The 23,099-nt window shown below is 38.0% G+C and overlaps 1 protein-coding gene and 1 long non-coding RNA gene across 2 annotated transcripts; one reads left to right on the top strand and one right to left on the bottom strand.

Moving 5' to 3' along the window:
- Positions 1-3,687: 3,687 nt before the first annotated feature.
- Positions 3,688-6,237, top strand: LOC137406322 (uncharacterized). The gene is made up of 3 exons (XR_010979850.1): positions 3,688-3,918; positions 4,229-4,387; positions 5,376-6,237. It is a non-coding gene; the product is annotated as an uncharacterized lncRNA (long non-coding RNA).
- Positions 6,238-13,579: 7,342 nt separating this feature from the next.
- LOC137406927 (uncharacterized) lies at positions 13,580-17,708 on the bottom strand. The gene is made up of 3 exons (XM_068093530.1): positions 14,876-17,708; positions 14,623-14,736; positions 13,580-14,523 (listed from the first exon to the last, which is right to left on the bottom strand). Exons 1-3 carry the CDS (start codon positions 17,706-17,708, stop codon positions 13,580-13,582), a joined length of 3,891 nt encoding a protein of 1,296 aa, XP_067949631.1.
- Between the last annotated feature and the right edge of the window lie 5,391 nt (positions 17,709-23,099).

The raw sequence follows: 23,099 nt of genomic DNA on the forward strand, positions 1-23,099 counted from the left end.
TGTATAAAGTTTTTGCGCAGACGTTAATTAAACTTCACGAACAATATTTTCATTTGTGTGACTCGCAAGCATAGTGGTTAATAAATGGTGTGCAGACCACTGAATTATACTACCCCTGGAATGGCATTGGCCTATCTAAACCAATGAACCTCCGTGCAACAATTTGAGCGCCATTTTGATTACTGCTACATGGGCTTCCCGCTGTAATTAGTGAAATGGCGGATCATAGTTATCCCAAGAAAAAAACTCATTTATCTGCTGGAAATCAGTGTTTTGCCATCAATTGCTACTACTACGACAACCCTGAAACACAGAGGGTTAATGATATATCATTTCACAGGTGAGTTTAGCGTTTTATTCCTGCATTAGTAGCACTAGTACAGCTGCAGTAGCTGTTAAAAAGCTTGCCAGCAGATGGTTAGAAGCTTGCTGGTAGCTGGTTAGAAGCTTGCTCGTAGCTGGTTAGAAGCTTGCTCGTAGTTGGTTAGAAGCTTGCTCGTAGTTGGTTAGAAGCTTGCTCGTAGCTGGTTAGAAGCTTGCTCGTAGCTGGATAGAAGCTTGCTCGTAGCTGGTTAGTAGTAGCTTGCTAGTAGCTGGTTAGTAGTAGCTTGCTAGTAGCTGGTTAGTAGTAGCTTGCTAGTAGCTGGTTAGTAGTAGCTTGCTAGTAGCTGGTTAGTAGTAGCTTGCTAGTAGCTGGTTAGTAGTAGCTTGCTAGTAGCTAGTTAGTAGTAGCTTGCTAGTAGCTGGTTGGAAGCTTGCTAGTAGCTGGTTGGAAGCTTGCTAGTAGCTGGTTAGTAGCTTGTTTCTGTTACTACTCACAGCCAGCCTTTAGTGAACCTTTACCTGATTTTATTATTTTACACACCACTATCATTGACTGTTTTTACTAGAATTAATTTGTACTGCTAGTTGATTCATCTTGGCTGAAGTTGGAGACAAAGTAGGTCAGTACTGATGCTGCTAAATTCAAATAATAACAGTCACTGTTCTCATAGATCAGGAGTGCCAGTTACATGGAACAAACATTGTTAGTACATTGTAACCATACCTGCCAACTCTCACGTATTGGGCGTGAGACTCACGCAATCACCCCAAAGAAAAAATGAAAATGCGTGAGATTTTTGCCCCATTTCCACAATTTTATATATACGACCATTGATACATCAATTGCCCCAAAACCAACTCTCACGCATTGCCCCACTCTTGGGTTGACAGGTCTGATTGTAACTGCAATTCTTATCATTATCACTAGAGCAAGTTTTTAATAAATTAAACTTCTGTTAGTTGATAAGGATGTTTCAAAACAAAAAACATCCTGAGGATCAAAGGTACATTTTTCTGAAAGGTTGAAAGTCAATCTTTCAGTTTTTTCTTTGTCAATAAAAGTTTCTCCTAATTATAACTGACTAAAAGACCACACATCCTAATCTGTATGTTTCTAATAGTTTGATTACCTAGTCTTCTTACCATCAGGTTTTCGAGTAAAGAGAAAGAGCCAGAAAGATGGCATACTTGGTGGACTGTTTCCAGGCGGCAGGAGATTCCCAGCAAAAATGCAACTCTAAGTAGTGCCCACTTCAATGAGTCTATGATCGATAAAACTGGTCAAATCTAGAGCTGTTCTTTAATGCTGTGCGGAAGTGTGGTATGTAGTACAGTACTTGTTAATTCATCTCATACAAGTATAGCTGAAAACGCACATATTATGCTTTGCAGTATGTGATTTTACCTGCTATGTATAGCTTTTCAGACCACAGGCTGCTTTCAAGCAAAATAGATCAAGTGGGCCAAATCAAGGATGATACAAAAAATGATATCACCAAACTTCAAGATAATGGGCGCCAAAATCTAAATATAATCTATTCATATATTGCTGGACACCATAATATTGCTCGTGGATACCAAGAAAATATCCAAGAATATGCAAACATACCAAGAAAATATGAATTTATTTTCTTGGTATGTTTGATCGTAATGGGGACATTTTGGCTGATACCTTGACTGCCTAACAATTTTCTTTTAGACATCATTATTATTCAGTCCATATTTTAGCACCATCCCCATTTTATTTCCAATTGCAACAAAGGTTAACTGTTATTATTTTAGGAGGCTGGAACAACAACCCATCAGTAGAACAGTTGCAGCATATCTTTAGGCGCTTGGTTACAAGATGTGGTGTTACACCAGGAGCTACTAGTAATGTCAGATCTATGGATGACACTGCATTGTTACAAGCTGTTACTACCTATGTGCCACCAACTGTTGGTAGTGAGGATTATGTTGAAGATATTATTGACAGACAAACTATGCTTCTCGAAGGAATGCTAAACATTACATCACATCCTGTTCTTGCTAACATATGCTGTATATTTATCTGGTTGGCTTGTCAGAAAACTGCTTAAAAAGTTGAGTTGTGAGCCATGTAGACTCTCCCTAATTCAGTCTAAGGAAGTTAGCAAATATGATAATATTCATGTTCTGTTAAGAGTTAAGAAAAACGGTGGCTTGATTTCTCTCTCTGATGGTGTTGTAACAACTGTTCTTCGCACCGAAAAGCATCTGAAGGCGGCTACATCAGCAAATCACTGTTTGAAATATCTCAAGATTCTGAAGTGTGTAAAAGAAGAGATTTCATGCTTTGAATTAAAGCAACGTTGTACTGACACTTTCGTAGGAATTGATAATCATCATTTTTCAGTACTAGCTTTAGTGGTTGAAACTTTGATTTAAGACAGCACCACTTTGCCAATTTAAGACACCTAGATTTACATAAAAGTGAACATCAGACATAATGCTGCAAAAACATATTATTTAGAGAACAGTGAACTGTTATGTCGCTGTGACATAAATTGTCTATAGCCGGTTTAAGTTAGTATTTATTTGTAAGACTTCTCTATATATATATATGCATACATATTGTACAGTTTGCTGGCATGTAGTAGTTCAATCTATTATCTAATTTATATATACTATAATGCTATTAGACGTTATATTAAGATCATCAGAGCATGTGGTTCATTAGTTTTTTATGCATAAATCATTTATTTTCTAAATCAAAATAAATTTTGTGGTCAAGCATACTGTAGTTAAAATTTATAGTTCGCTTTTGGTCTATATCATCGAATAACACCTATAAATATAACACAAATCAAGATATATTGAGTGTGGGGACCTACTGGCGCAATAGCTAAAGCTAATTTAGGCTCGAGGCCAATCCAACCACTTTTCAAACAAAGCAATGTAAGTTGCAAGATTTTAGTCAATTTTAACCATGCCAATAGCCATCTACAACAAAAACTTATAGCCTAGAATCTGTAGATCCTAGCTAGCTTGACTTTGATATATAGGTTGAATGAATATGTAGATATTATATTCACTCTGATATATAGGTTGATTAAGGTTGGAGATACATAGATAAAAGCACCCACAAGCTCATTCAGCTTAAATGTTGTACAATGTTGCTAGGTTACTATAAAAAGGAGCGTGACTATGTAGCATGAACCAAGATGGCGCTCAAATTGATATGCAGATAGATGACCTTGGCTTTTCCAGGGGTAGTATATTTCAGTGATTTAGACGTTTCTAATTTTAGAAAGTACGTTTTTAGGGGGTTGAACTAAAAACCCCTGGAAGGGCAAAGGTCATTTGCGAGTACGGAAATCCGGCCGAATTGCCATTATCAGTTAATGTTCAAGTTAATTTCATTGTGTTCAATGTGAGAAAGAAATCTAATTTCAGATTTAACAGCTATGGAAGGTCACGAATACACCGCTCAATCAAAGGAACAGACTACTGAGATTGCTACTAATAATTTATGTACGAGAGATAAGGGTGTAGGTGCACAGTGCTATTGCTATTCCATGAACTGCAAAGACCACAAGAATGGACTTTTAAAGGAAAAGGCATGACATTTCACAAGTGAGTCACTTCTACTACTAGTTCTATTACTATTGCTCAAGTCTACGACTACTAATAGTTGTGCTACTACTAGTTAGTACTGCCACTAGTTAGTTCTACTACACTAGTCACTGGGTGAGTGAGAGTCGATCAGTGTCACTACTGAGTGTACGAGTTAGGAATTGTATATTTGAAGGAAGTGTTTGTCGTGCTTATAATATTATTTATTGTTGTACCTGGATCTAGCTAGCAGTAAGGAGATAAGAGTAATAATACTATTGTTATTACTACTGTTGCTAACTAACTACTACAGTTTCATTTTAATTTTTAGATTTCCAAACAAAGCAACTGAGAACTCTCGTTATTTACAATGGTATCGCAACCGCAGAAGAGTGAATAAGCCTGATCCTTGAGCACTTATCTGCAACGAACATTTCAATGATCCATGTTTTGACAGCAGGTTAAAACGTTCGACTGAAGTCATTTAAAGGTAATATTTTTCAATGTTGAATGATACCTTTCAATGATTGAATTTAAAACCATATTGTCAAGCACAGTGCTGCAAGGTTGCTCAACTTAAAGTAGCTATATCTAAAAAAAATTTAGAAACCTCAAACAGCGCCCAAAACAGTGACAGCTGCCACAGCAAGTGCCTATGAATATGTCTGCAGCTTAGCAGTTGTGTGATCTGTTCTCTGTGATTCTTCATCTTCGTTTCTGGGATTTAATGTCCAACGCATAAATTATGCTGTCCTTTTTATCGTGTGTTAACTGTGTAAATGTTTTTTTTCATTTCCTAGTTGTTGTAATTAAACTACATAATACTCCTGCAAATCATAAATTCCAAATTGATAGCAATAACTTGCAATTTAGAACACAAAACATCTTTTTGGAACAAAAAAAATCGATTTAAATAAAAAAAATCAAATAAAACAATAGAAATCGATTTTTTTTTATTTAAAAAAAATCATCGATTTTTAACAACCCTGTCTACAACACAACAGGGTAAGACATGGTGAATCTTTTCATATCAAATAACGGTAATGTGAATTTTGTTGCAAGTCAACCATTAAGCTTTATGCCTAAGATGGGTGTGAATGACTTCCAGTGAAAATTGCCACATTTTCATTTTACATAGCGATATGGTAGCATTTTGAGCTGTTTTATTTTCATTTATTTTATTAGTTGTATTGTTGTTTATTAAGGGTACTATGTTTATGTGAATAAGACATTCATTTTTGTTGATTTTATGTAATTGTTATAATTGATGCTTTTGTTTAGAGGGTTGGAATAATAATCCTACTGTTACTCAGTTTAAGGCTACCTTCGCAAACTTATCAGCAAATGTGGTGCAGAATCAGATGCTAGTACGACAGGTAATGTTACTGCTCAAAACGAGATTCTCATCATACAGGCTACTCCAGAAGTTGATCAGTTTGTGGAACTCAATGATTTCAGATGTCAAATTTCTGTTATAGGTAACAGTATAGTCTATATAGCTGGCTACATTGCGCAAAAGCTAACTAAAGTGCTGTCGTGACATTGGCCGTCAGTTGCTGGTTACCACTAAGTCAAGTATCCAGTACCGACATCTCTATACTCTACTCAAACTCTACTCAAGCTACAAAACAATGGAGGATTGGTGCGTCCATCAGACGATGTCATCAGGATCCCGCTAGTTGCAGATCAATACTTTCGTATTCATACAAAGCCAGATCCACTCCATTGTGTGGTGTATTTTATCAGTAGTGTAAGATCTAGTGATGTGTTATGCTTTGGGAAACACCTTACGGATACGGCAGATGGCATATCCAACCACTGCATCATTGATGAAAAACCTTATTCAGTCGTTTTATGATCTCCGACTGCATCATTATGCTAAAATCCTACACTCAAGCTGCAAGGTGCATCGTTGTGGCATACAATACTAAAGTAGTACTTTTTATAGGCCAGTAACAATATAATCACTGTAATATTCATCTGCAACTGTTGTTGTGCTGTTATTTCTAATCTAATTTAGTTCTAAGAAACTGATGCACCTTGGCTCAATATCCACTTCTATACAAATCTCCTTTTACACAGTTTCTGTAACGTGTATGTATAAGTTTAATCATCTGATTACACTAATTCCTGCATTTCCTTGTTTGCATTATTTTGATTATTCTCTATTACAATGGTTTTGAATTTCCGTTTAGTTGTTGTAGTAGTTCATTCCATCTTTTACAGATACTGTATTATACATATCATGCATTCATAAGCTATTATCACTTAAATCTTGAAAGTTTCTGTTTTGGCAGCATACCTATGTGTTGTTTTTATCGAAATACTTCATGTGCTAAGTTTTTCCATATGCATTTATGCATATGTAATATAAATTCTAATATAATGGAACAGTTGTTATTTGCCTGAATATATCATTTGCTGGGTTTATGCATTTGTAATACAACAGTTTGTATGAGTAACATGGTCCACGAAAATCTATTATACATCTACTTATTATTTGATATATCTCACTCCATATGTTATATATAGGTTTTCTTCTATCAGGGCACTCTAAACGTTGTGTAGGAGTAGCTTTCATTAACACCCAGCTGGAAAATAACTATTCAACATGTACATTTCTGTCATTTTTCACCGTTTGTTTAGAAACGGAACTAGCATCCGATTAGCTCTCCAATATGGCGCACACGTTACGTATTATTATCAACGTAAAAGTCACGTGATTGCCATTCCCGGGGTTTTAAGTTCAATGGTACCCGCAGTCGTTTTCGGGGCAGGTTCCTTAGCGATGCAAGTGTTTGCGATACGGTTTTTGCGAGCTGCCCATACGCTCGCAGAACATAGGCTTGTCACCGTAAAATAGTAGATTATTTCGTAGCGAAACATGTATTTTCGCGTGTATTAAATGACACTTGCGGGGATTGTTTTTACGAAAACAAAATACATGTACATGTATTCCCTGTCTCAGGTTATTGAGATGACTTTAATTGAAATTCATTTTTTGTAGATGGCGCTATTAAACTCTCAAAAACGTTCGACCACGGGTTATTTATTTAATAGAGCTTATTAGAACGTGATACTTTATCGTAATGAATTATGCAATCCATGATAGAAAGAAATGTGCGTAAATGTATTAAACATTTGCTGCAGCAGACGGAAACATATTAAAGGCGTAATTGCTATCAAAGCAACTGCATATAACAGTACGTTATATGCATTAGTATCTACGGAGCTGATTGGTCGATTCAGCAGATTGTGCAACGTAAAAATGATGTTTCTACTCATATTTTAAAGGTTAATTATTCCCAATTTAGATGTCTGCCTTGACTGCCCAGTTTGTTCAGCTCTGACTGGACAAACAGGTGAACGACAGACACTAAGATTTATAAATATACTAAATGGATACTCGGCGTTGCACGGGTGATGAAAAAGTTTTTGTACATAAATTTACTTTTAATCACCATATTCGACACTTACCTTTCTAACTTTTAGAGCAAGAGATTGTTTATTTCTGTAAACTGTGCAATTGATGTTTATTGTGTTTATTTCTGTGTAATTTATACCGTAATGGCTGCGGTGCCTACTACAGATCTATACTGATTGCAATACAAGCCTTGTTGGCTATATGAGTCCAAGCATTTTTCTTCACTTATTGGCATGCATTTTTCTTCTGGTAAGGCTTCACAGTTTTTTTCCTCTGGTATGGTTTTATACATAATGCTAGCTGCAGTGTTTAATGTGAAGCCATGAAATATTGGCATGTATTCTTAATAGACGCCAAATTGATTCCATGTGATAGTGATATAACTCAAATGTTCAGTTTCTATTTAACTAATAGTCATACCTCTTGTATTATGTGTAGAGCACGACCCAGCGATGTCCTTTGTCCTTGCCATGAATATAGTTTGGCGAATATATGTTTCTCTCTGTGGCGAGTGTCTGTGTGGCTTGGAGGACCACTACTGCTTATAGTTAATGTCTTTTTCTATAATAGTTGTGGTTTCATGTGGCCAAGTGTCTGTCTTTCTTGAAAGCTATCTTCTCCTAGCTCACCACTAGCTATCTCACTCTCCACTCCTTAACACTTCTCTCTATATAACTAGGGTAAGTGCTAATATTAGATTAGTATACTATAGAATTACATGTTCCTGGTTGTCGTTAACAGTAAGTAAAAGTATAATGTTATCTGAGGTGTAGTCTGTTCAGTATCTCGGTATAGACTGCCCAAGGAAAAGAAATGCACTTGCTATTATACTGTCTTGTCAAGTGTGAGTTGTCTGTCACTAGGCCAACAATATAATCATGGAGCGGCAACTCCGAATCTCAATAATTATGTGATAAGCAACCAGGCACTGCTGGGAACTGGGAATAGTAATGGCTAAATGAATATGAGTTATTTTACTCATATCAATAGCATGTTGGACAGTGTAGTGTATCGGATAAATCGATGATCTCAGAACTGAAAGTTGTGAGTTCAAATCCAGCTCACAACAGGTTTCTAAAACTATTGCTATTTGTGGACAGACAGAAGTCCAGATGAATGGACTGAGGGACACACATCATGATTTAGATACATTGTAGATATAATTGATAATAATGCATGCAGTATACACTAGCCGAAAACCCAGCATTGCATGGGTATTATGCAAAATCACAATGTGTGTCCCTCTGTCCATCCATCTGTACTTCTGTCCACAAATAGTGATAGTTTTAGAAATAGGAAACCTGTTGTGAGCTGGATTTGAACTCATACGGGTATTGCATTGCACGGGTATTATAAACAGAGCAGTTAATGTAGTTGCCATTGGCTAATTTGAGTAAGCTAGTATATAGTGAGAGAAAACTTACTGTGAGATCTAGCTTTGGTGCCATTGCATGTAATGAGTCGCTATGTATAATGAGTTGCTATGTGTAATGAGTCGCTATGTGTAATGAGTCGCTATGTGTAATGAGTCGCTATGCGTATTTTAACCCAGATAATGGCTCATATTACCCAATGAATCTGTTGTATTCCATATAGCTTGATGGGTTAGCTTGTCACCTTGTGCACGGAAAGTTAAGAGATCAAATCTTCTGTGACATGGACTTTTCATTGTAAGATTTTAATAGCTATAGTTGTACAGACACCGAATAGCAACAAACGATGACAAACTTTGAAATTCACATATATAGGTATATGTCTACTGTAAAACCTCTAATTGGAACACCTTGGTGCTCTATTTCAAACCCTTTTTCTCTAGTGGTGGTCAATTGGAAGTGGTGTTTAAATAGAGGCTGGCGGTGTATTTTCCAATCGATCGTCAGAATATTGGGAAGATAAATTTAGCCCGTTTTCAGGCTAAGTGAATATCGTCTATATTTTGCCCTCGTTTTCCGGTGGAGCGATAGTAAACTTGTTAAATGCAATAAATCTGCTAACTTCCTCTGACTTGCCAAAGATCTCTAAATGAAATTTGCATTGTGAAGCCGAGAGATATCTCTACCAGTTGATATCTATTGCTTGCAATTATTGTAATCTTCAATGATATTATAGCCTTTTCCTTGCTTTGCAATTTGTTAGAGCTTTCCAATTTTTTAATTCATACTAAACTTAAAAGCATATTTTTATTTTACATCTATATTTAACAATGTTAAATAAAATATCATTGCACTCATTGATATGTTTGCTAAAGTTTGTTGCCAAAACTAGCTTGTAATGTGCAATAGAGAAAGATTTATGAATGTGTATCCATTGTAAGCCGTGTTAAGGTAACTGCCAAAATGCTATTAAATAATATGGTATAAATCTGCAAATTCATAAGTTGTATAATGATAATTGATAAAATTCTACAAATATATACATATATTCATTAACAAGTGACATAAACCAAATGTACTTATATTACATCCAGAAACAAAAGTTTTTGAAATAGAATATATTTGCGTCGTTTGATCCGATAGCCGCGTTTTGATTGCTGCTTTCGATGGAACGAACATCGTCAGGTTGTTCAGTACTTTCTACAACGTCTTCTGACCTCAACTTTTCTTCTGCACTACTGAACTAGTCGATATTAATGTTCAAACAATTTTTTGGCATAGCAAAAACTTTACGCGTTGCATTTAGCAACGCGTAAAAGTTTTGCCAATGCAAAACAAAAACGTTTTACAGGTAAATGCAATGCATAAAAGTTTTTCTCACTACTCGTAACCTTTGTATCATCATAAATGTAAACCGTTTTTATATACACTTTACGTCAAATTATCAAGAAAGCGTTAAACAAGAAACTACTATTATTCTGAAGCAGTTATTAATTATTTCTATGGTGTTGCTTTCAGAGTTTTAACGAAAATAAAACGAGAAGCTTTAGAATAAGACACTGAAAAAATTTATTGCGTTTGATGTAAACGATTAATTATTAATACGATTTTATGGACACCTTTGTACTGATCAATAGATATTATGGGCTCTTGAAGATAAAATAATGTCAAAGTGGTAGTCAAAAGGAGGTGGGGTTCAATTAGAGAGAGGCACTCTATTGTTCAACCCTTATCGCAGGGTGGTGGTCAATTGGAGTTGGTGTTCAATTAGCGGTGGTGTTCATTTAGAGGTTAAAAGATATAAATATATATATATATGTAACTATATATATATATATATGTAACTATATATATCTAGATATATATATATATCTAGATATATGAAGTTTATTAAAAACTACAGGTTAAAATCATTACTACTATTAGTTTCATGCAATCACGTTGCAATCTTCAGGTAGAATGACTAAAATGTATAATGTACAAGCTATAAAATTACTTAATAAAGCTGAGGGCTTAATACTATTGTGTGATATATATATTATAGTATACAGCAAATTATGTAGTCAAATTATGTTATTGAGCTAATTAGGTGTTTTCTGGCATGCCGGCATGTGGATATCAGCTCACTTCTAGTGTTAAGGCTGGCTAACTTCGGTTCGAATATGATGAAGTACTTTTCCCATAGACATAACTGGCAAGATTTTGTTGATGTGTTGTAAGACCGCGCTCTTTTGATGATCTTCCAGGTTATATTATAGCGAATGTTCTTGTCTTTTAAGTCCCATATGTATTTACTCAATTCTGTTTGTAGCCTTTTAGTAGGATATTTAAAGGATGTTTTGTGGTTGGCTAATCTTGTTTTAAAAGTTGTTTCGGTGAGGCCTACATACGTTTGTGTCTCTTGCCCATCGCGTTCTTCAGACTCTACGGTTGCCTGATATACTCTACTGATGCCTGATCATTCGGTATATCTAGATATATATATGTAACTATATATATATGTAACTATATATATATAGTTACATATATATATATAGATCGTTGTTGGTTCAGAAAACTAAATCTTTATATATCAGGTCTTGCGACCATCAACTGTGGTGATCCTTGCCTTTGGTTAAAGTCATGCGATTGTTATTACAAGAACAGTGCTTGGGATGTAACTGTACAGTTATTGAAATCAGAAACTTTCTCTTTTGCACATCACATACTTACAGCCTGCATATGACTGTAAGTACGATATGAAAACTCTTGAGCAACTATCACAGCTTTGTTTTAATATTTTGGTTGTGTTTATTGTTCATGATTTATCTATATTTATTCTAAACCCATTATTTGTATTTATCTAACAATCTTGTGTAGATATAAGCTAAGAATTCATTAGTTAGTTAGTCCGATTTTGCTATGTACTTATTATAGTTAGTCAATGTTTAGTCCTGACAGATGTTTCCTGATTTTAACTAGCAGATTACTTAGTATAAATTAGTGATAATCCAACTTGCTGTCTTTTTTAGTAAACTATAACATAAGACAGCTACTTATAGCTGTATTCACACAAGGTTTGCCGCGATTGGTGACAGGCATAACTAAACTTTAACTCTGAGCAGCTCCCAAAAGGAATAAGACGAGGTTTATGACTGCATCCACAGTTTGGCATAGAGCTCAAGTGGAGACGAATTTAAAGTCATAAAATAAGCTTCTTAGTTCTGATAGCACAATATTAAAAACTAGTGAGCTAATGCAATACTTCTCACAAATCTGTTTGTTCAAAAATTCATTGAGTCCAGAGAGCTAATCTTTTACTTTACAAGTTTAAGTTGTCATTGTTCAAAGATGGTAGGACGGCGTTTTATCCAAGACAGTCACGCTATTTAGTTCAAAGCACCTTTCAAGGCCATCATTTGTATCCTAAATGGCTGGTCTGTCTCTAGTTAATGATATACAGTCATACATCGACTTACGAGCCTAATGCGTTCCGAGACTGAGCTCGTATGTCAATTTACTCGCATGTTGGTGCAATTTATTTATATATAGAACAATTAAATATATATTGATTGGTTTTCATACTCTAAAAATGCAAATAAATCACTCACAACAAGATACTGTAACAGAAAGAACATGTTGGTTATTGTCCTAACTTACCACATGCTTTCAAAAAGCAAGAAATAAAAAATAATGCAAGGAAATGTGATTAATTAAAATGTAAAATTAAATACATACAATCGCGGCAAACGATAGCATTTGTTAGAGAGAGAGATATAAGTACTATAATTATAGCAGTTTGGGTCTGCTAGACACCCGGCAGGCTTAAACTGGGAAGAGCGTGAAACTTTACTGGTGCTGTCCAGTATATAACAATAAGAAACAGCTTTTGTTGGTATATATATGCTATTTCAGTACTGTATTTTCGTACTAGAGCCAGCAACGTGAAGTCTATAAGAGAATAGTTAGAACATGGGTAAAATACAAATCACGATGCTATAATTGAGTAATAAAACATAAATGATAATTGAAGTAAGCAACGTTCATAAAACCAAAATTCACACAACATCTCAACAATTTTACCTTACCACAAGCGGTAATCCAAATCAAACATAAATAACCAAATAAAATTCATTAATAACCAAATAAAACGAACCTTTTGTTCTCCTTAGCCTGCTTTAAGACTTCTAAATAAATGAGTAGACAAAAGCAGATAACTATATAAAATTTCTATGGATAAGTTTACTGAACTCTTCTACTTCAAATCTTGTTGACTACTGACCAGGAAAACTGACCATATCCATCGGAATATAAAACAGGTTGTCGTAAACAAATAAAACAAACAAACAGGGGTTTTGTCTCATTGGCCACCAAATTTGGACTATCGATCCTACCCAATCCCCAAGCGGAGGATCAGCACCACTTCCTGCTGAATCTTTGCCATACAGCCCCCTTTTGTTATGCTAGTGCTGACGACACCATACCTGATTCACTTTCTCGGCTACGCAACACACTGTTTAGGCTTTGTTTACAACGATACAGCGAGTCTAAATATTTGAACATTGCCCCTAGCTGTCAATTACACTGTTATCGAGTCATGCGGTGTATTATACGTAAAGTCAAAACAAGTAATGATTTGATGCAGCTACCGCTAAATAGCTTCTAAGATATAAATGACAAACATGCATGCATGGGATACGTTACACTCCCACCTTAATTTTCCTAAAATTAATAAAATGCTATAATTGGTTTTTTTTTTTGGTTTTTTTTTGTGTCTCATGTTTTATTGTGTGAGTATATATTTGTGTGCATTGTTATGATTTGGACAAAGACTATGAAAAATAAGATAATGTGTGTACGTGTGTACGCGTGCAAGAAAAGCAGCAAAGCATGTGTGTAGAAAAACTTATTGATTTTTCTGAAGAAGTATGAGCTTTTGCACAGGTCTTTCTAGAACTGTTCCTTTGGTATAAAGTACTGCAGTTGCTATCTTAATCTTTACTCGCCTGACTCGCCCATCACTGCCTGGGCTTGCTTCAATGATGAGGCCAGTAGGCCAATCGTATCTGGGAGCATTGTCCTCCATTACTAAGACAATGTCTCCTGGCTGGAGACTTGGCTGTGGACACTCCCACCGTTGTCTATTAGTAATGTCCTGGAGATAGCTATTTTTCCAAGAGAACCAAAACTCATCGGCCATCTGTTGGACTTTGCGCCACATTTTCTTGCCGTAGACCTCTGTCGAATCAAAATCCCCTGGAGGCGGCGTGATATTTGTTGACTTACCAGTCAGCAAATGATTTGGAGTGATAACAGACACCTCTGAATCGTTTAAGAGTTGAGCTGAAATTGGACGCGAATTGACAATTACCATTGCTTCGTAGAAGGCTACACGTAGCCCGCTACTAGACAGGCGTCCCTGATGCTTTCTTAATTGTAATTCCATTGCTGCTCTGATACTTCGAATCTGCCGCTCCCAAGCTCCTCCAGCATGGCTTGCATGTGGGGCATTGAACTTAAATTCGACTGCGTTCGCTCTTAGGTAGTACCCTAGATGAGTGTTGGGGTCAGAGGATGCTAGCCCTTGGACTAGCTCATTTGCTGCTCCAATAAAGTTGGTTCCTTGATCACAGTAGATGGTGTGGACATTGCCCCTGAGGCTGATGAATGCTCGCAAAGCTGTGATAAACGAATCACTGGACATGTCATCCAGTATCTCTACATGGACCGCTCTGAAGTAAAGGCAGGTGAGAAGGAGTCCCCATCTTTTTACCTCAGTGCGTCTGTCCTTGACAATGAAGGGGCCAAAGCAGTCTATTCCAACATTGGTGAACGGTGGAGACGGTTCCACTCACTCAGCTGGTAGATCTGCCATAACCTGCTCAACAGGCTTACCACGAAGTCTTCTGCATAGGATGCAGGTGTTGATGATGGACTTGATCGTTCTACCTGCTCCAATCAGCCAGAATCCTGAGGTCCTTAGTCTTGATTGAGTGATGGGCTTTCCCTGGTGATTTGTAGCGCTGTGGTAGTGCTTTGCGATGAGAGCTGACACATGGGAACCTTGGGGTAGAATGATGGGGTATTTTTCTTCGTAGCTCAATGCGGACGATTGCTTAGCTCTCCCACCGACCCGCAATAAGCCCTCCTTATCAAGGAATGGATAGAGTTTAGAAATTGGACTCTTTCTGGAGTCGCTCACCGGACCTGAGGTGCTTGATCTCATCATTGAAGTTTACTTCCTGGATCTTGGAGATGATCGTGACACCTGCATTGTGTAGTGTAGCTGCCGTAACGGGCTGAATTGTCCATTTTCCAGTAGTCGACTTGGTTATACTCTGAATGATGGCGACAGATTGTTTGAGTCGGTTCCATGTGGAGAACTTGGAAAATCTGTCTGCCACTGAAGCTTGAATGACTGTTGTCTTGAGGCCTTTCTCAACCTTCTTTAGTTCTGGATCCATGTCATGATTCAGTTTGCTGGAATGATGAGTGGGTGTTTGTATCTCTGTTTCAGCTAGGAATTGTGGTCCAGAGAACCAGATGGAGTTGCTGAGTTCGTTGCATGGCTTCTTACGAGACGCAATGTCAGCTGGATTCTGGTCACCTGGAACATGATGCCACTGAGATTTGTGGGATCTGCTGTGAATCAGTCGAAGACAATTGCTAACAAAAGCGGTGAACTTTGCAGAGTCATTGTTGATGCGTCCGATTGTGATCATTGAGTCCGTCCAAAAGTATTCTTTGTCGATCTTCATGTTCAGCTCTCTTTTTAAAATCACGCTAAGTTGGGCGGCCATCACAGCTGATGCCAACTCCAGTCGTGGCGTTGTGACAAGACCTTTTGAAGAAATGACTCTTGCCCTGGCCAAGACCAGGCTGACTTTGACATCACCTTGCTCATTTTTCTGTCGTAAATAGGAGCATGCACTTATCCCATCTTCACTGGCATCACAGAAATGATGAAGTTCTCTCTTTGGCACGCCTCCAAAATTCTTTGGTTTGTAACATCTAGGGATTTTGATTTCTTCAATTTGTAGTAACATTTTTGTCCATTTCTCCCATCTTTGGGAATGAGCCTGAGAAACTGGGGCGTCCCAATCAGGGTTTTCTTTGTTGATGCTCTGTAAAATATTTTTTCCGATCAGAGTGTATGGGGCTATAAAACCCAAAGGGTCATATAGTTGACTAACCACTGAGAGAATCCCACGCCTGGTGGATGGTTTGGTAGTAACGTTGTTGATGAATTTGAAGCAATCTTCATTGGTCGACCATTGCAGTCCTAGGGTACGCTGTTCAGGAAGATGGCCTGAGAAAAGCTCGGTGTTCTGGTCAGAGCGCTCACTCTCAGGTAGCGCGGAAAGAACCTCTGGATCGTTGGAGATGAACTTATGTAGTCTAAGATTGCCCTTCTGGCAAATGTCTCTAGCGGCATTCACTAACTTTATAGCTTCCGCAGCGCTGTTCACATTTGTAAGGCCGTCATCCACATAAAAATCCTTGCAGATGAAGTCAGCTGCTTCTGGTGCTGTTTCTCGGTGGTCTTCTGCTAATCTTCTAAGTCCATAGGTAGCAACTGCAGGTGAAGATTTTGCACCAAAAAGGTGCACTTTCATTCTGTATGTTTTCAGTTCGTCGTTCTCATCATTCCAAAGAAACCTGGTGAAGTCGCGGTCCTTTGGGTCGACTAGAAAGTTATAAAACATTTTCTGGATGTCACAACTCACAGCGACCGATTCCCTGCGGAAGCGGCAGAGTATGCCTAGTAAGCTGTTCATATTGTCTGGTCCTTGAAGCAATGTATCATTTAGTGAGACTCCTTGATATGAGGCTTTGCAATCAAACACAACTCTCAACTTTTTCTTCTGCGGGTGAGTGACTGCAAAGTGTGGTATATACCAAACCTCTTTAGGTTGTGTTGGTTTTGCTGTGTCTATTTCCTCGGCCATACCTAAATCGATGAGGTCATCTACAAATGTAGTGTACTCCTCTTTCAGGCTTGGATCTTTCTTGAATCGTTTGATCAGTGCTTCCTGGCGCTGCTTGGCTTGAGCAAAGTTATCAGGGAGCTTAGGTCTAGTTTTGAAAGGCAGTGGCATCTGATAGGATCCTGATTTAGTCACTGTAGCTTCGGCTTCCATCTGATCCAGAAAAAGTAAATCGTCTTGAGACATGGAAGAGTCGTCATCCTCCTCTTCGATGGAAGTAGCATGACATTTTGATTTGTCAGTTGAGGGAGTTTCCACTCCAAATACCTTCCATCCGAGCTTGTTTTTCACCGCGAATGGCTGGTTTTCCTCTTCCTTTATTCCATCCAGGGGAAAATGTACCGATGAACAGTTAGCGCCAACAAGTAGCCCGATTGGTATATCCATAGGTGGGGGCAACACATCGGCTAATGGGGCCAGATGGTCATAAGCCATGACGTTAAGACTGTTGCCAAATTCTCCAGTTGTGTTTGGTATTTGTGGCCATTCATATGCCGAATTCAGACGCGCCTCACCCTCGTGCAAGCCATTGATCACTAGATTGCCAAACTCCCGTACCTCCGCTTTAGTAATACCTGACATCGTTTGCATATCTAGTGACTTTGTTTTTACAGTCTTTGGCTGTAACTTCTCTGCTATATCGGTTGTTATGTAGGACTGATCAGCTGCTGAGTCGAAGAATGAATAGACGAGTACCTGATTGGATGGATCTTCAGCGGTTGATACATACACTGGCATTCTCATGTTGAACAAGGTTTGCTTCGGTGCAGCAGCAGTGTTTCGGTTGCAAGTAGGCTGCTTATCTGAACTGTCAGATGTATCAGATTTGGCTTTTGCAGGGCTGTCCGCGGGGCTGGCTGTTGGTGTGGTTTCGTTGACAGGGCGCTCCTTTGTTGGTGCTTGTTGGCGGTAGCTTTTTTGTGTTGCAGTGTCATCAAGCCAATCTTCCTTTTGTGAAGCGCTGAAGCATGGCTGTAATGGCAAGTCTTGCACTTCACTTTGGTTTTTTTTGGACAGCGTGTAGATCCATGTCTTGTATCCAAGCATCGGTAACAGAGCCTGTTATTCTCAATAAAAGTGATGCGTTTCTGATATGGCAGCTCGGCCAGACGTAGGCACTCTGCAGTTTTGTGACCAGCACGATCACCTTTGCAGAAAAGACAATGGAGTTTAGGTTGGCTAGTCGCAAATGTCTTGCTTGCAGTCTTAGGTTGAGGTTTGGTTGGTTGAGCATTCTTGTACTGTTGAGTATCTGTTCTGGAGGTGTCTTTAGACCTGGTTTGGTGGTTCTGCAGAAGAGGTTCAGATTGCATCTCTGCGATCTCATTTAAAAAGTATGAAAACTCCTCGAATTTTGGGTATCTGCCAGAATTCTTCTTGATTTTGTAGACTTTGTTTGCCCATTTACGCCGTGCTCAGTCAGGAAGTACAGCAGACAGCTTCTCGTTTATTTGTGGATCCTCAAGAATGCTTAGGCCAGGCAGAGAGCTCATACTACTTTTACAGTTCTCCAAATAGTCTGCATATTTCTGCAGAGCCTTTGAGTCGTTGGCCGCGATTTTGGGCCAGTTGTCCAACTTGGTTCTCATAGATCGCGCTACATCAAGCTTGTTGCCAAATCTAGCTCTCAGCTTTTTGCGAGCTTCTCGATAGCTGTTTTCTGTTCTCACCATGAAAAGGCCGCTGATGCATTCCTTTGCGGGGCCGGAAACATACTTCTTTAGGTAGCGTATCTTCTCTGCACCATCCGTGATTCCCATTGAGTCAATATAGCTGTTGAAGTCACATTGCCAATCATCGAACTCTCGAGGGTTCCCAGAAAATACCTCTGGCTCAATCTCTGTTTTCTTTGTGCTGCGTATACCTATGGCAATGTTCTCGGCAAGTTGATTGAGGCTTGCGTTAAGATCCAGCTGTTGTGGTTGTGGAGTTGCCCTCTCTTCCTCAATATACTGTTGAATTCTGTCCATCAGTCTTGGCGTGCTATGTGAAGGTGGGCATGGTTGAACTGGAGTTGTACGAATGCGGTCGTCTGTTGGCTGTGGGTTGTTATTATTAGGTTTTTCATCGTCTGGATTATCGTCTACTTCTTCTTCCTCCTGCTGCCTTTTCCTCTGCTCGATAAACTGTTTGAGTTCCAAGAGCTCCCGATCCATCTCGTCGCTGTTGCTTTGCGCTAAATCTTGTTGTTCCTGTTGTAAAACATCCCGCTTTGAGGTTAGCTTTTTGACTGCTGATCCAACTTCTCCAACAAAATACTCAAAATACTGTTGTACTTTCTTTTCAACTTTATTGTTTGATAGCTGAGAAAGTTTGGCATAATCAGATGTCATAGTTTCAGCTTTTGATTCAATGGCAGTTATGCATTCATCTAAGAACTCAAGAGATACGTCACTAGCACGACATTGCTTAGAAAGAGAGTCTATACTTTTTAATTCTCTTTTTATGGCAGCGAAGAGTGTGAAGGCGAGTAGATTTTTCTCACTTTCGATTGAAATACCTGAAGGTTTGACATTTCGTACTGGCTTCGCGGAAACTTTGATATAACTTTGTGAAGTTTCAGGAGCGATAGCAGCATTTTTACTGATAGTTTTATTTAGAGTTGCAGACAACTCATCTACACTTAGATCTATTAGACTGACGTTAGAGTTTGAGGACATTTTAAGCTAAGTAAATGATGCAAAGTGCCCTAAGAAATCAATTAACTATTATTACACAAACATTGACAGGTCAATAGGTGCGAATGAATTGAAATTAAATACTATTGGAACAATGCCAACTCAGTGTGTAGCGTGCCTAAGAATATGACACCAAGGCAGTTGAAATGTTTTGTGCTTCTGATTACTTGCGCAAAAGGGCTGTATTGCGTGGATGGCAGGAAGAAAGCTTACTGGCCAGCACACAAAGAAATTACCAAGATGAGGGAAACTCGGCGGTCAATGAGGCGTACCCTGAAATTTTACTTGGATCGGGTTACATTTTTAGGTTTTGGTCTGATGGATATGGCTAGGCGCCTAATCAGTTTACAGTTCTGGCAAAATTCATAAAACTTGCATCCGTATTAGACAAAAATGATTTAATAAGATTTGGACAAAAATACGTCCAGAATTCAAAAGTATGCAAACTAAAAAATGGCCTTAAGTAAGAGAAATCTGTACTTATCGACTTGATGGTTCGTCTTGACCAGCGAATAGCTATCTGCCGAAATGCAGCTCTGGTTGCTTGACCAGCGATGAAACGTCACTTGATGTCTCTGGTGAAGTGGAAGAGCTGCTGTGTATAACTTGATCAGCGCAGAATTATCATTTGATGTCTACGCCGAAGTGCAGCTGTAGTTGCTTGACCAGCAAGGAATCGTTTCTTGATATATTTGCCGAAGTGGTAGTGCTGCTGTACCGGTGTGGAGCTTGTCCAGCGAGTGTAATTGTCTTGATGGACTTCGCCGAAGTATCAGGGTAGGCTTTACCCTGATGTGAGAATGTTATTGTGTTACTTAACCCCGATGTGGGAAAGATTCTTCACTTTCTCCAGATGGAAAAAGACTTCACTATAGCAGTTTGGGTTTGCTAGACACTGGCAGGCTTAAACTGGGAAGAGCGTGAAACTTTACTGGTGCTGTCCAGTATATAACAATAAGAAACAGCTTTTGTTGGTATATATATGCTATTTCAGTACTGTATTTTCGTACTAGAGCCAGCAACGTTAAGTCTATAAGAGAATAGTTAGAACATGGGTAAAATACAAATCACGATGCTATAATTGAGTAATAAAACATAAATGATAATTGAAATAAGCAACGTTCATAAAACCAAAATTCACACAACATCTCAACAATTTTACCTTACCACAAGCGGTAATCCAAATCAAACATAAATAACCAAATAAAATTCATTAATAACCAAATAAAACGAACCTTTTGTTCTCCTTAGCCTGCTTTAAGACTTCTAAATAAATGAGTAAACAAAAGCAGATAACTATATAAAATTTCTATGGATAAGTTTACTGAACTCTTCTACTTCAAATCTTGTTGACTACTGACCAGGAAAACTGACCATATCCATCGGAATATAGAACAGGTTGTCGTAAACAAATAAAACAAACAAACAGGGGTTTTGTCTCATTGGCCACCAAATTTGGACTATCGATCCTACCCAATCCCCAAGCGGAGGATCAGCACCACTTCCTGCTTAATCATTGCCATACAGCCCCATTTTGTTATGCTAGTGCTGACGACACCATACCTGATTCACTTTCTCGGCTACGCAACACACTGTTTAGGCTTTGTTTACAACGATACAGCGAGTCTAAATATTTGAACATTGCCCCTAGCTGTCAATTACACTGTTATCGAGTCATGCGGTGTATTATACGTAAAGTCAAAACAAGTAATGATTTTATGCAGCTACCGCTAAATAGCTTCTAAGATATAAATGACAAACATGCATGCATGGGATACGTTACAATAATACTTTACTAATACTTACCTTCATTACTACAGCTGACTTTGATAAATTTGGATTTTATCAGTCTTAAAAGACAAACTTAGAAGCAAACCTAAAAGCAAACTTTCATTTTTAACTTGACGTGATTAAAATTTCTTCGGCGTTCATAGTTTGAAGCTTCTCGCTGGTTAGCTAATTTTTCCTTTGTTTTGCTTTCGTGACTAGCCGGCCGTTTTAAGATAAATCTACGGTATCTAAGGACGTTTGCCTTTGTCGGCCTTTCAACATGATGTGATTAGGACGAACACAGGTGTCGTCACGAAGGGTTAATGCACGACCACTAGCCAACTTGTCCAAATGTCTATTTTTATAGCTTTGATAGATAGCGCCGGCCTTTTCAAACAGCGTCGTTTCAGTTACGCCGTCACCGGCCAATTGTTTAGGTATCTTTTATCCCATGCCTGAGCAGTCTCTCTATCAGGGATTGAGAAGATCGCTGCGCCGTTTAGAAACTATGGTTAGTCCTTTTGCAAACTAAATGCCCTGAATATAATCCTTCTGTTTGATAATTGTGGATGTATTTCTGTCATATTGCCGAGCTAGCCCAATCACGCATACACATTTTGCATATTTTTCAATAATTTTCCGTTTAATATCAATTGTTATCATCTGCTTTTTCTTTGCATTATATTGCATTTTACTGGCAAACTTTCGGTTTACGCACAGTACTTTTAATTCACATAAATCTGCACTGAAAGTTGCGCACAAAAAACACGGTACAAAAGTATAACCTGAGCAGTTGAAAAATACAGAGTGATGCTGTTCTCATAAAACAACTCCGGCATACTTGGCAACTGACTCACGAGCTCGTATCTCAAACATGGCATGTGTGTTAGTGCTAAAACTTGCTTAACTGCTGACTCGTATCTCAAGTTTCTCGTACGTTGGAGCACTCGTAAGTTGAAGTATTACTGTACAGCCCCAGGGGGCTTATATCATTGACTTTAATCTAGTAGACAAATTTGTAGGTTGCTCAACAACATCAAACAATTTATACATTCTTTTTACTACAGATAGTATTATTTGTATGTGATCGGCGTTATAAGCTGATAACCGTTGAACCCTGAATCTCGACTACTTATCGATGCAAAACTGTTGACAGATTATATAAAATTTAAGCCAATATTAGTCTCGGCATAATAAGTTATTTTCAACATATGGCTTTCAAAAGTGCTTGAAACATTATTAGTTTATTAGTACAATCAAAAAATTATTGTATAAATTAAAAAGCTTAACAAAGTAATAGTAACAAGTATAGGTAAAGCAAGTTAATTTAAACTAAATCTAGGGTAAGCTAAAGTAAGTATGCCGTACATATACACATGTACATATATCACCCGCTCTACAGCTGAACCTAAGCATTGCAGAATCCACACTCCCACTCACATATCCTCCGGTAAACTAACAACAATTAGGTGGATTGCCAGTGTGACAAAAAATAATCATGGCAGACTTGCTGTGCATGTCTGACCCGGACGAGTATAACTGGAGTGGCTCAGAACCTGGTCACTTGATGGGGAAATTTTCTGTTTTTGTCACGTCTTGCACATGCCCAGTTGCATTTAATCATGTATCATGATTAATATTAGACACTGGCCACAATGCTATATTCTATCACAGCAATATTGCAATAACACACTACTAATAACCCAATACTGTACTGTTAAGAAATATAAAATAAGATATTATGCAAAAATGTGCATAAATAGTTGCAGAATCTCGCATAAGATTATTATACACAGAGAGGTATTTAGAAAATGTATAGAAAAATAGAGAAATGTATGAAAAAAAATAAATCTCGAAAAAATTGGTCAGATTTTGCATGAGATATTAAATATTAGACAAAAACAGAAAATTCCCCGTCACGTAACCAGGTTCTGAGCCACTCCATTTATACTCGTCCATCTGGACCCACTATATTGCTGAGCTGTTGAAT

Source organism: Watersipora subatra, chromosome 10 (assembly GCF_963576615.1).
Source record: "Watersipora subatra chromosome 10, tzWatSuba1.1, whole genome shotgun sequence".
Classification (NCBI taxonomy): Eukaryota; Metazoa; Bryozoa; class Gymnolaemata; order Cheilostomatida; family Watersiporidae; genus Watersipora; species Watersipora subatra.